At 37.0% G+C, this 13914-nt stretch overlaps 1 protein-coding gene across 2 annotated transcripts; it reads right to left on the bottom strand.

Moving 5' to 3' along the window:
- Positions 1 to 4605: 4605 nt before the first annotated feature.
- Positions 4606 to 12466, bottom strand: LOC311183474 (myosin regulatory light chain 12B; the record flags this gene model as incomplete). 2 transcript variants are annotated; one of them, XM_084252885.1, is made up of 3 exons in its annotated part: positions 4606 to 4778; positions 6233 to 6394; positions 12283 to 12466. In XM_084252885.1, 3 exons carry the CDS (start codon positions 12464 to 12466, stop codon positions 4606 to 4608), a joined length of 519 nt encoding a protein of 172 aa, XP_084109011.1. The 2 variants fall into 2 exon arrangements, with proteins under 2 accessions (XP_084109011.1, XP_084109012.1); XM_084252886.1 differs by lacking the exon at positions 6233 to 6394.
- Positions 12467 to 13914: the final 1448 nt, after the last annotated feature.

A 13914-nucleotide genomic window follows, 5' to 3' on the forward strand; every position in this document is an offset into this window, starting at 1 on the left:
GATTCCGGACATAAATAACACACTTAATTTTGTAAACTTCTCTAAAATAAGCATAAAATGGGCCTCTCTGGTGGCACAAGAGGTTGAATCTCAGCACTATGAAGCTATCAGCAGCCACTGCAGTACAAGCTTGATGCCAGGGAACTGACCCACATATGCACCGCAGACCTCTCCTGACTCACCTGGCTGCTCCCCTCAACAGTGTATTTCAGTCATTCTGCCTGTTCTGCTCCCCACTCTGTCTCTGGTGAATCCACTCACCCCCCCCCCCGCAACTATGGCCTATACCCCAGTTCTTAAATCTATAAATAAATCTTAAAAAAAATAAAATAGAAGTGATAATAATATTAATGACTTGAATGAGATGTTCTGGTCAGTAAGTGAAGGAGTCAGGCCCTAGAAGGGGAAGGCCCAGGATTTTACTTTCACCAAAAAGATTCTGGGGGACTCCCTGGTGGTGCAGGGGGTTAAGACACAAACTATGAAGCTATATGCAGCCACTGCAGCATGAGTTTGATCCCTGGCCAGGGAGTTACCCACATGGCGCAGCAGACCTCTCCTGACTTGCCCACTGCTTCCCTCAGCAGTGTATTTCACTCAATCTGCCTGTTCTGTTCCCTACTGTCTCTGCTGAATCCTCTCACCCCCTACAATTCTGGCCTGTACCCCAGTTCTTGTATGCATAAAAATAAATAAATCCTAAAACAACAAATGTTCTGGGACTTTCCAGATACTCAATATATATTTGTAAGTGAAAGAATGATTGATTCATTGACCACATTGTGAAAAAGTCTTACAGATTACTCCTTATACTTAGGGATTCATGAAATAGTACGAATTTCACTTTTCTCGACTTTGTCATCATTTCTCTCTTTAAGAAACAACCTTGACAAAGTAAAAGCCTTGTTGGGACCAAAGCTCTCAGGCTGCTTTTATCACCTTCAAGTTCATTATGAAATAAATTATGACAGTGCTAAGAATAATAGTGCCATCTAGTGGCGCTTCTATTTTTTGTCTCTAAAATTATTTAACAAGTGTTCTGTTATGAAAGAAATTCACCTAAGAGATTCCAAGTGCAATGTGATGTGTGGAATATGTGAGCCTCAGTATTTTTCTGTCTGAGAAACCTTTTTTCAAAATGTCAGTATATTATAAACTTTCACATATTCATTCAGATTTTCCAGATGACATATTCATGAAGTCTATTCACACTAGATGTTTCAGTAGTTTGTTACAGTTCAGAGATTGTCTCATATCGTTTAATACTTATCAATTTTGAGGCAACATTAATATAATTACCTTTTGGAATAAATAATATTAAATATAGACATTGATAATATTCTGCTTTCAAAAACATGAAAATGTAAAAAAATTTATAATCAAGGAAATTCATTATTCAAATGATTCAAATTAATTATTCAAATTCATTATTCACATATTACTGAATTTATTAGTACAATTATTTCATCAGGCTAAATCATTCATTAAATGTGTAATTAAATATAATTTATTTTTGTAAACATTAATGGATTTCTTATGCTATATATCGTATATAATTTTCTTTTAAATATGGGCTGATTCATGAATTTGCATGACTTCCTCACACAGGAGTCATGCTAATCTCTGTATCATTCCAATTTTAGTACAAGCTGCTGAAGCTATTACTACATAAATTTATAAATTAGAAAAAATTTTGACTAGGCTACAGGTATTAATTAGGAAATTCTAGATATATAATGAGAATCACCCTATCTCACTTTAAAAACTCAGAAGCTTGTTCTAGTGCTGATACTACTAGTTATAGAAAGTTGAGCTAGGCAAATAATTGCAGAAACTTGGCATTCTCACCTGCAATCTCCTAGAATTTTGAGGATGAAATGTAATAATTCTTTTTACACTGCTCTGTGATGGTCCATGAAATTAGTGGTGTTATTTGCAAAAATTATTTTTCTGGGAGGGCAATTTCTGGGGCTTGACTCAAATTATAGTCCCATTGCTTACTTGTTGTATAATCTTGGGAGTTACTTCCTTACTCCTTGGAATTTCATCTTTGAAAAGGGGTAATAAAAATACCTACCTCCAAAGGTGGTAATGGAACATGTTTAGCACATAGTAAATGCTCACTACAGTTTTAAATGATGTGATTACACACACACACACACACACACACACACTCCCACTGCTATGGCCAATGGATCAATTGTCAATATAGACCATTATTACGTGGTTCTGAAAAAGAGAAAGATATTAATTAGTCACGAGTTTACATTGTCATATTTATTGGACACCAGAGAGGAACAAGTTCCTAACCTACATGCCTTATAGCACTGCATTCTACAATGTTCTTTATTGATAATATACGTAACAGAGATATGTTACTGGGATATGTCAGGTCAGCAAAAAACATTTAAGAAACTGAGGTTTTTTGTTGTTTTAATCTTGAAAATCTAAATGCTCCACCCCCTCCAGTCTTTCAAATCTGGGTTTAAGAGCAGATTATTTTAACTGTTAAAATAATGCCAGAGCGATGGTAACAAAGGCAGGGTTGGAGCTTAGGCGAGATTTTATGACCGCGGCAATTTCCCAAATCCAACTTGCCCCTGTATCTCACCTGGACAAAGAAATAACCTAACTGGAAGCCTTCTTGCTTCTACACTTGCCCTCTGTCTTATACACAACAAGGTCGAGTTTTTAAAAGCAGCTCATTTCTTCCCTGCCCAAAGCCTTAAATCTGCACTTAAGTGCTCAGCAACTACCATCCTCTTGTCCTTCCCATTGGGTGCTCTTGCCATGCCCTGCCAGTCACATGGGAACCTCCTTGTCATTCAGATCTCAGCTTAATGTCACATCTCAGAAGCCTTCTGCTATACTTGCTCAGTTCATCGTTGCCCAATACTTGAGATGGCTTATTAATCCTCTCTGATTCCAAGAGGACAGCATCTATGTCTGTCCTGCCCCCTAGTCATCCCCAACACTAGCAGTGACTGATAAATATGATTTAATGATGACCAAGATTATCCCACTCTATTTTTCCATCCCTGAACATACTGTTTTTTCACCTGGTTTTGACACTGCATGGTGACTTCTAAGTGGAAAAGAGAACCAGATGAAGATTCTTATATTTGTGGGATCTTGATCAGGTGTTTTGGCTTTTTTAAATTTCGGCTCTCATTTTTCAAGTGGAATAACACCTGCCTTACCTGCCTTTTGGGCAGCAAGGATTGGATAACAAGTGTTAAAGCTCTCATAAACTTCAAAGGATTGCAATAGACCACAAGAGTGGATCAGTGCTCTCATTTTAAAGATGATAAAAATGTAGCCCAGAAAATGTAAGTGATAGCAAGTAACAGGATTTCTTTTTTACGCTGTTTTAAAGCACAGATATTAAATATAAATACACTGATTTTAAGCAGATAAAATACCAATACAACATTAAGAGCAGGAATGGGTATTGAGCATAGGGTAAATTTTTAGTGAATTTTTTTCTTCTTTAGATTTTTTCTCTTCTACTTTTCATATTGGTTGGCCTGAGGATTTTAAATGAGCTCATAGCAGCCTTGTCTGTTGTCCAGTCCTTTCCTACAGCTTATACCACATTAACTGCCTTCAAAAGATTATTTTTCTTATGATCTTGTATTTTCTACATTTTTACCCAGAATTTTCCAAAATTCTGCTCAAGTAACTTCCCCAAATTATCTTCAATTTCAATGACTACAGAAATGTTACAATGTCACGGAAAATCTTGATCTTTTAGGCATTTGGGGTCTTTCATAAGGACAGCATAATGGTTCCAGTGCCAAAATTCTCACTAATAGGTACTGATTAATTACTCAACTTCATGGAGCAGAGTCCATGTTCCCCAATCCCCTTAAAATACCAGGCTAATGATAATCTACCTCACAAGGTTGTAAGGAAGATTAATGAAATCATATTGCAATGCTTTATACACAGTAAATGTTCAATAATTATTCTTCAAAATTCTGTCTCATCTTAGAATCTTAGAGAAATCTTAGAATCTTAGAGATACATTCCATTATCATTCAATAGTTAAAACATTTGACTTACTAGGAAAAACAACTAAGGCATAATTAGTTTTTACTGCATAATTATGTTAACTTGTACTTCAATGTTCTGAAGAACACTGTTCCATATATGAAAAATTAGTTCTACCATGAAATCTAAATTGTATTAAGTTGAAAATTTGAAAAAAGAACTACCCCCAACTACCACTTGTTTAACTTTCTATTATATTCCATTTGAGCCAGCATAATCTTTATTTAAAAATAGCATTTTTATTATATAAAAGTGTAAAAATCCAGCAAAACCAGAAATACCGAAATATATTTTCCTAGGCTTTCACATTTGTTGATTTTTATTCAAAATCTCTTTTTCAATACAATTTACAACCTCATCCCCATTTGCAGTCTGATTATACAAGTGCTAAGTAGCAGAAAGATCTAGAATAAATACATCAAAAAGAAGAGGCAAAGCTGTGAAAATAAGCTGCATGCAACAGGTCTATGAGGGCAGGGGAAAGTGTCTGGGAGATAGAGGGAGATAAAACAGGTAAGACACAGTAACTGGAAGGTTTTAGCATAAGTTCTTTCAGTCGTCCTTGTCTTTTGCTCCATGTTTAAGGATACGGGTGAACTCGATGTAATTGAAATTTCCCTTTTTGTCAATCGGTGCCTCCCTGTACAGCTCATCCACTTCCTCGTCTGTAAACCGATCTCCCATGGTTGTCAGCAGCTCTCGCAGGTAATCTTCCTGAATGGTGCCTGGAAGGCAGAAGAGAGAAGGGAGTCATGAATATTTCCTGACATTTTAATGGTCCATTTCTAAACTGGGTCAATCTTATAAAATATTTCTGAATATCCATATTCACATGAACAAATTAAATGAGTAAACTAAGAAAACATGCAACTATTTTTTTTTTTTTAAATAGAGGCATGTTTTATTTATTTATTTATTTGTTTGTTTTGTTTATACATGCACTGGGTACAGTCAGAAGCGCGGGAGGGTGAGAGAATTCACCAGAGCCAGAGCGGGGAGCAGCAGAGCAGGCGGAGGGACCAAAGTACACTGCTGAGGGGAGCAGCGGGCGGCAGGAGATGTCTGCGCGCCATGTGGGACCCTCCTCAGGTGGCCGGGGAGCAGCCGGGGATCGAACCGGCGCCGCAGAGGCCGCGGGCAGCTTCGCAACCCAGCGCTCAACCGCTGCACCACCGGGGAGGCCCGAAAACATGCAACTATGGTGTTATGATGTTCACTTACTTTTAGTGTTCTTTACTAATATTAGATTACATTGTGTAAAAACTCATTAATAATTTATACGTTTGGGCCTCCCTGGTGGCGCAGCGGTTAAAGACAGTGCTATCAAGCTATTACCAGCCACTGCAGCATGAGTTCGATCTCCATCCCACCAGGGAGCAACCCACATGGCGCAGCAGACCTCTCCTGACTCACTCGCTGCTGCCCTCAGCAGTGTCTTTTAGTAGATCTAACTGTTCTGCTCCCCACTCTCTCTGGTGAATCTTCTTACTCTCCACACTCCTCTGGCTTACACTCCAGTTCTTGTATGCATAAATAAACAAATCTTTAAAATAAATAAATAAATAAATTGTATGCTTGCAAAATTAATCTGACACAAGCGTTTTCCATAGGAAGAAAAAAAATCCTGAATTTCAGACATTTTTAAGGGAATGGGAAACAGCCCACTCAAAAAAGGGCAGTGTTGTCAAGAGCAATTGTGCAAGAAGAATGGTATATTTTAAAGGTAGAGATGGGGACAGGAGGGTGCAAGGTATATCTGAGGAGTGGTGTGGGCAGCTCAGTTGAGGGCTGATAGAAAAGGAAAAAAGTAAGAAAAGTGACTAGTTAGACTTTACACATTTTAAAATGAGAAAAAACTAGGATTGTAAATGTTGATATTATCTATCCTTTTTGGTGAGATTAAACATTTCTTGAAAAAGCAGTTTTTAATATCTAAGAAATGCTATTTAAGGGTCAATTCCCCCTTTGGCCTTCAGGGAGCTCGGAACTAAATTCAAATATTAACAGCACAAACTTTATGACCCACATACCTGTGTCCTAGCTATTTTGTTACACTGTCCTGTTGTAAATAATAGTTTCCCATTATCCCTTTTTTAAAAATTTATATTTTACCATGTTTTCATTTCCTAAAAAGTATTTTTACAAAGCTATGGAATGAGGTTGAAGATAGGGCACTTACCAGTAGCTTCTTCATCAAAGCAAGCAAAAGCATTTCTGATCACATCTTCTGGATCTGTGCCATTTAACTTCTCACCAAACATCGTGAGGAACATGGTGAAATTTATGGGCCCTGGAGCCTCATTCATCATGGCATCAAGGTATGCATCTGTTGGATTCTTCCCTGTAAGATTTCATATTTTAACATTTAAGGACAAAGAATTTTTTTTTTTTAAAGATTTATTTATACAAGAACTGGGGTACAGGCCAGATGCACAGGAGGGTGAGAGGATTCACCAGAGACAGAGAGGGGAACAGAACAGGCAGACTGATGAAATACACTGCTGAAAGGAGCAGCAGGCGAGACAGGAGAGGTCTGCTTCGCCATGTGGGACCCTCTCGGCCAGCCAGGATCCAACCAGCGCTGCAGAGGCTGCGTACAGCTTCACAGCGCGGCGCTCAACGCCTGTGCCATCAGGGAAGGCCCAAGGACAAAGAATTTTAAGAAGCAATTATTTTGTTATTGCTTCTACGGGTTATTATAACCCGTAGGCCACCAGGGAGGATCTGAAATTAATTTTTCATTTAATTTACTTTGAGAACATTTAAAAATCACAACTTTTGACAATTTAGAAAATCTGATATATTACAAAAATGCATTTGGGGCTGAAGTTGAATGTTGTTCATTCACAGATAACTTTATGCAACTTTTCCTTCACAATTTTTAATTAAAACAAAACAAATACTTGAAACTAAGTACTAGGTAATACCACATTATTACATCTTAAAATAATGATAACATTAAAGGTCCATTGGAGATAATTTTAATGCCAGTTATTCAAAATATCTAAATATTTATATTTTCAATTGTAGTACAATTGCTTAGGAATTGGTATGCTTTAAGTTTTTCATTTATAAGTTGGTCATTTAAAACTATCAAGTTAGATTAGATTTGTAGCTCCTTTTGAACAATGTCATGAACTATTCAGCTGCCAAATATAACCCTAAACACTGTTTACGTGTTTGTGTCACTGAAATGTAGTCTTGTTTAGTATTGTTTGTAATAGGAAATCTTAACCTAGTTTCAACTGAAACACTTCTCTCTCTTCTAATATGGTGGTAAGGGAACACCCTCACTTGCTCCTTCCCTTGAAGTTGGAAGAAATCCCCATGGAGAGACCACACATGTTGGGAGTTAATAAACAGCTCCTCCCCGTCCAAGCATTTTTGAGGCCCTGTATGTGGGGAAAGCATCATTGAAGGAAGGGTCTGGATCAGTGGGCTGCATTCCAGTTCTGCCATTTGTTGTGTGACTTGGAGGAATGTGGCCACTATCCCGGGTTTTCTTTCATGATCAGTAAATTGAACTGGTTGAACCCCTTCAACATTAACCTTGTATGATTCTACATGAAAAGAACATGTATAAGTTAAATAGCCGTATCTAAGAGAACATCTCAATATTACAGTCAACCCAGTGCTAATGATAGCCAAATCTAGAATTATGGTTCATATGTAACTTTTAATTCTGGGAATTTAGGTAAAATGTAAATGCCAAGTGGGTATGTCTTATTGCATTACACTCGTCACTATACCAACTCAACATTAACAATACAAAAGTTAATCTAAAAAACTTTCAAAAATCATGGAATAAGTGAAAATAGCTAAAAGATCGAATTTTTTTTTAATAGAGGCATGTTTTATTTATTTGTTTGTTTGTTTGTTTTGTTTATACATGCACTGGGTACAGTCAGAAGCGCGGGAGGGTGAGAGAATTCACCAGAGCCAGAGCGGGGAGCAGCAGGCAGAAGGACCGAAGTACACTGCTGAGGGGAGCAGCGGGCGGCAGGCGAGGTCTGCGCGCCATGTGGGACCCTCCTTCGGTGGCCGGGGAGCAGCCGGGGATCAAACCGGCGCTGCAGAGGCCGCGGGCAGCTTCGCAACCCAGCGCTCCACTGTGCCACCGGGGAGGCCCAAGATCGAATTTCTTCTTCATTTTTAACACCTCTCTCTTGCAGCAAATTTTAAAACCCAAAAGAGTAGCCCAAAGGTGCCAAGAGAACATGGGTACACAAAGCACACAGATGTACAGTGAACTGGTTTAAGCTATGCCCTATATTGGATGCCCACTCCAATACAGGCATCCAATATAATTATTCCCCAAAAAGGAAGATGCAAAGTCGATATCTTAGTCTACCATCATTCATTCATCTAACAAAAATTTACTTGGGCAGGATACAGTTTTGAGGGCTCAATCTTTGGAATACAACTAAATCCCTCAATTTTCCTCAGTGGCTTTCTTCAGTAGTGACTTGCCCAAAAGGGTTCACTTAGCTTATTCTGAGTGTGAAAAACAAAAGGATGCATTCTACTTGCAAGTCAACAAATTAGATTAGTACCTTGAAACAACTCTCACTCCAATAAAAGAAATATGGCAAAATGTTAAAAATTGATGAATCTGGGTAAAGGATGTACCTGCTCTCCTTACACAGTTCTTTCAACCTTATTTAGTTGCAAAAAATGCAAAATAATATATTCAAAGAACAAAAAAGATAAAGGAATAAAAGCTAGCCGGTTGTGGTTACTAAAAGGGAGAAAAAAGTCCTTTCTCTTAATTCTCTGGCCCTTGAACTGCCCTTTCTGGCTAACAATCAAGCACAAGAACACTCCAGAATACAGAGCCTAACTGCAGGCGTCTTCCTGCCTAAAGCCCCTTTGCCAGACCAGTCACTTTGGCCTATCTAGAATTCAAATACTAGCCATTCCTTTCTTCCCAAGTGTAAAATCAGTGTTCAGATGGGGGACAACATGGGGACGGAACATGGAGTACCTAACTTCCTTTCCTTCTTTTTAGATCAAAATAAACAAGAATAAATCCAGACAATAAATAATAAATGAATACTCATCTAACCAAAACCACAAAGAGCAGATTTCTTGCTTTAAATCTGATATCTATTTTGTTTTCTTTAGTTACAAAAAAAAGTATAAATCAAATTGTGAATATCCTTGTTCATATTTCTAGTAGCACTGCATTTATTCCCCCGGAGACAATCGTTATTATTAGTCCTATTAATAATCTATTCTCAATCTTTATTATTTACTATACTATTAGTTATGCTTTTTATTTGAAAATCGAACTGCCTGCTATCCCCTGGCTTTTCACCTAACAAAAGTGTACTATTTAGCTAATGGCAGAAGATGCCTGCCTGGCCACAGTATCTGCCAGGTCCCCACTCCTGCAGGTTTATCCTCTTATAGCTGGTCAAACTCTAATATGACACTTCCCAACCAGATAGCTCTCAACAGACCTCTGAGACAAGAAGAGGTATATTTGTATATTTGTCTATATGTATTTATATATTTGTCTATCACATAAAAAAAGATTCATAGAGTGCTGAATTTTTATTTTGGGGAGTAAGCATATAAAGAATATATAAAAAAAACTGAATTTAATATTACAAGGATTATATATCACAATCAAGTAGAATTTACTCCAGGAATACAAGAATGGCTTAATATATGTAATATATAAATATGAAACTTATAAAAAATTATAAAAACCTTCAAATAGCAAAAGCAATCCTGAGAAATAAGGAAATGAAGGCATTACAAGTCCTGACTTTAAACTATGCTACAAAGAAACAGTAATTAAAACAATATGGCAGGTGGGCCTCCCAGGTGGCGCAGCGGTTGAGCGCTGGGTTGCGAGGCTGCCCGCGGCCTCTGCGGCGCCGGTTCGATCCCCGGCTGCTCCCCGGCTACCGGAGGAGGGTCCCACATGGCGCGCAGACCCCTCCTGCCGCCCACTGCTCCCCTCAGCAGTGTACTTCGGTCCTTCTGCCTGCTCTGTTCCCCGCTCTGACTCTGGTGAATTCTCTCACCCTCCCGCGCTTCTGACTGTACCCAGTGCTTGTACAAATAAATAAATAAATAATAAATCTTTAAAAAAAAAAAACAAAAAAAAAACAATATGGCAGGGCCTCCCTGGTGGCACAAGGGGTTAAGACACAGCACTATGCAGCGATTTGCAGCCACTGCATCACCAGTTCAATCCCTGGCCAGGTAGGTGACCTACATGGCACAGAAGACCTCTCCTGATTTGCCCGCTGCTCCCCTCAGCAGTGTATTTCAGTCAATCCGCCTGTTCTGTTCCCAACTCTGTCTTTGGTGGTGAATCCTCTCACACCCCGGTTCCTTTTTTTTTTTTTCTTTTTTTTTGTGGTCTATTCTCCGCATGGTCCTTTTTAACCTTCAGAAAACTTTATTAATTCCAAGGCAACAAAACATATTCATATACAATTTCCTTTGAGCACTGGTTCTAAAGACAGAAATCAAACCACACAATTTCAATTGAAGAAAGGCAATTTTGCTAACCTGTGCTGATTTATATTACATATAAAAATGTCTCTCTTAAAGCTTCATAGTTTTTTTCAATGAAAACATTTACCATGTAGTATAGTTTAAGTTTTTGCACACAATGCCTGCACTTGGTTGATTTTTGGAAGTTAGTTTTGTTAGTAGCATTCAACCTTTGAATTATTTCCCCTGGCTGAATGGGACTAGTAAAGAACATAGTACTTTATGTTTTAATTTCTTGATACTACAATTATAATTTAAATCTTCACAAGAGAGTTTCTTCAGTAATTGTTCATAGTGTATGAAATGCTCTAAGTAGATGGTAAATATATTTAAGAAAAGCAGTATTCCTTTGGTTCATAAAAAAATAAAATCTATCCATCATTTATTCATAACTAGTTACCATAGAACATGCTAGTCACGAAGCACACAGGAGATGGTAATTCAGCTGATGGTTAAACATCTGTGCAGTTAGTTACATATAAAATTTCTTAAAAAAAGCAAACAAACAAAAACAATGATATTGGCATGAAAACAGACACAAGAATCAATGGAACAGAACTGAAAGCTCAAATAAATCCACATATATGTATATACCAACACGTAATTTATGATAAAGCAGTCATGACCATACCAAAGAGGAAAAAAGAGCCTCATACTAGGTAGCAGGAAATGGTACTAGGAAAACCAGAAAGTCACACATAAAAGAATGAAATTGGATCATTCTTTAACTCCAAGCACAAAAATAAATTACAAGTGAATTAAAAGATTTAGATACAAGATCTGCAACAAAAAAATAAATAGAAGAAAACATTGGCAATATGTCCAATGACATCAACAATAAGTATGTTTTTGGAGTCTCAAACCCTACAGTAAGGGAAGTAAAGCAAATATAAGCAATTGTGGTTCCTGAAAATTAAAAAGCTTTGCTTCCATGACAATGGCACATATTTAAAAAAAAAAAATCTACAAGTGCTAGAAAGGTGTGGAGATAGGGGAATCCTTTTACACTGTTGGTGGGAATGTAAACTGAAACACCATATGGATTTACCTTAAAAAGCTAAAAAAATGGAAATACTGCATGACCCAGCAATTCCACTCTTGAGTAGCTATCCAAAGAATGTGAGACCATCAACTCAAAAAACTATATGCTCTACAAGGTTTACTGCAGCATTATTTACATAGCTAGAAACTGAAAGCAACCTAAATGCCCATCAATAGATGACTGGATCAAGATGTAGTATATATGCACTATAGAATACTAGTTAGCCATAAGGAAAGATGGAATGTTGCCATTTACAGCAAAATGGAAGTTCAAGGGAATTATGTGTAGTAAGGTACATCAAAATGACTAAGACAAGTATACATTACAAAGTAAATGATTCAACCAAGTAAAATACTTATAAATATAGTTTCTAAAGTTAGGATTTCAAGAAGGGGAAGGAAAAAAGGGTCAAAGAAGATATACAGGTCAAAGGCATTGGGGAAAAAAACTGAAACAACAAAAACAAATTTCAAAAGGTCAAGGCATGAAAGGGAACACCATTATAATTTCTATTCTCCAGCAAAAGCTTAGGAATAAATTGCTTTATATCTTGATATTACTCAGAATGTGGAGAGCTCCTTGATTCTCCAAATGTTTTTGAAGCCATGCAATTATATTTTAAATGTATATATATATATATATATATATATATATATATAAAAAAAGAAGTCTACCTAGAGAAGCAAGCATGTCATGCAAATCTTCCTTGTCAATGAAACCATCTCTGTTCTGATCAATCATGTTGAAGGCCTCTTTGAATTCCTGAATCTGTGACTGGTCAAACATGGCAAACACATTAGATGTAGCGCGCTGGGGGCGCTTCTTGGTGGTCTTGGTCTTTGCTTTTTTGCTCGACATGGTGGCTATTTAATTCTGGAGTTAAAAAGAAAGAAACATAAAATTAAAAATAATGCATAAAACAGAAAGCAAAAAGAGAGCACGTAACACCAAAACTTAGTGAGTAAAAATATCTTAATGTAGAATAATTACTTCATTTGGTGGGAATATATACATATTCAAATTTTATTTTCAATGTGAAAATTAAATGGCTAGAAAAAATCAGTTTTGAAAAAAAATTAAAAATAATAGAAACTATTATGTAGCTTTCCCTCAAATTTCATGATACCCACTTTTATTAAATGGGATTAATTTTAAATATGTAACAAGGGCTCCGACATCTTATTTTCGAAGGACTGTCCCATTTAATCCTCACAACAATTCTACACAGTAGGTACTGTTTTTATCACTATTTAGTACTTGTATTGCATAACCTCTTTGAACCTTTTTTTTTTTTCACTAGCAAAACTCAATTATCTATTTCAATGCAAGTGAGAATTACACAGGTAACATATGCAAAGACTAATAAAATCATTGTATGGCACATGTTCAGAAGGCTTTTATCTTAAAAAAAAAAGTCATCAAAACCTAAGCTTGTATTCCTTCTAACTATACCCTCTTTCTGAACCCTCTTCCTTGACAATTTTTAGAACAGTTATCTAATACTTCAAATACTTAACTGTTTCCATTTTTTCACCTTCCTTCTTACTCCTAAATTTCTCTGTAATATGACTGTAGTGGCAGCCTCCAGTACCCTACTGAATGCCATCAATAATTTAAATGTCAAACAGAATGGACACTTTTTATATGCAGTTTTAAATGATACAAACATACCACAAAAAAACTATCAGATTTGAAGTCTTCACACAGAACCTTAGTTCTACCATCACTAGCTATATATAGCCTCAGAAAAAACCATGGACACAAGATAATTCTTATTCAATCTTCACAATTGCTTTATGAGATTGGGTACTATCCTAAGTTTAAAAATAATGGCCTTTGTGCAGTAAAGAATTTAATATTACCCAAAGAAGACTGGTCTTTGCCCTTGGCTCCTGGAAGTTAATCTCCAAGCCTTTGGAATGTCCTTCCTCTTATCTGAGGTTTTGGATAAAATGAGATAATCTAACAATGTGATTTATCATGGGATTTTGGCTCACATGTTATCAGTATAACCTCTAGAGGGCCTGGACTGAGGCTAATCATGGGGTAGTCAACAGTACCGTTGTTATAGAGCCCCAATAAAAAGTACAGATATCATGAATTGAGTGAGTTTCCATGGTAGGTAATACTCTGTGCTTATTGCCATGTCCAGCTTCCAGAAAGAATACCGCTGTGCATGTGACTCCCCTGGGAGAGGACAACAGGAAACTGCATTTGGAACCCTTTGCACTCTGCCACATGTGTTTCTTCCCTTGGCTGATTTTGAGTCCTTTTACTAAAATAAACCAAAACCATGGGCATAGCAG

This window comes from Talpa europaea (assembly GCF_964194135.1).
Source record: "Talpa europaea genome assembly, chromosome: 13".
Taxonomy (NCBI): Eukaryota; Metazoa; Chordata; class Mammalia; order Eulipotyphla; family Talpidae; genus Talpa; species Talpa europaea.